Source organism: Papilio xuthus, unplaced genomic scaffold (genome assembly GCF_000836235.2).
Source record: "Papilio xuthus unplaced genomic scaffold, Pxut_1.1 DF826470.1, whole genome shotgun sequence".
Classification (NCBI taxonomy): Eukaryota; Metazoa; Arthropoda; class Insecta; order Lepidoptera; family Papilionidae; genus Papilio; species Papilio xuthus.
The window spans coordinates 1-661 of record NW_013532179.1 but is presented as its reverse complement, the minus strand read 5'-3'; the positions used below and the strand labels follow the sequence as shown (position 1 = coordinate 661).

The 661-nt window shown below is 59.2% G+C and overlaps 1 protein-coding gene across 1 annotated transcript; it reads right to left on the bottom strand.

Moving 5' to 3' along the window:
* Window positions 1–21: 21 nt before the first annotated feature.
* LOC106123031 (lipid A export ATP-binding/permease protein MsbA-like) lies at window positions 22–655 on the bottom strand (the record flags this gene model as incomplete). Its single annotated transcript, XM_013319169.1, has 2 exons — window positions 22–393; window positions 462–655. Coding segments are annotated over 2 exons (504 nt in total), but the record flags the coding sequence as incomplete, so codon positions are not given.
* Between the last annotated feature and the right edge of the window lie 6 nt (window positions 656–661).

The following is a 661-nucleotide window of genomic DNA, read 5'->3' as shown; positions in this document are numbered from 1 at the left end:
AAACCTGAGGAGGTTAAAAGTTATGACACATCGGCTGACTCGTGGCGTGCCTCCGACCTGGTCGACACGATTTAACTAAAGTTCTAGAGGAGGTATGCGCGAGCGGGTGCCGCTATCATGTAGCGGCGATGCGAACAGTCCTTATGTAAGGCGAGGTAAAAAATTACTATGGAGGACCGAACTGTCCGTAAAAGGTCCGACCGCAGCATTGTCATGTTTGTATTAGAGTGCGACACAGAGCGGACCGAGGTGTGGTGGCGCAACGTGACTCGGGAGGGGGAGGGCGGCGTGCAGTCACCTTTGGCCTCCAGAAGTTCCTTGTGCGTGCCCTGCTCCACGATGGCGCCGCGGTCCATGCAGATGATACGGTCGGCGTTCACGATTGTCGACAATCTGCATCGAGAAAAAAGAGATTTTCGTATTTTCATTGAGAAAAGAATGATAAAATAAAGGAGATGGACCTGTGCGAGACGACGAGCGTGGTGCGGCCGGCGCTGGCGCGGTCGAGCGCGGCCTGCACCTTGCGCTCCGAGCGCGGGTCCAGCGCCGACGTGGCCTCGTCCAGCAGCAGCACGGCCGGCGCCCGCAGCAGCGCGCGTGCGATGGCGATGCGCTGCTTCTGACCGCCCGACAGCGACGCGCCGCGCTCGCCTATCACCGT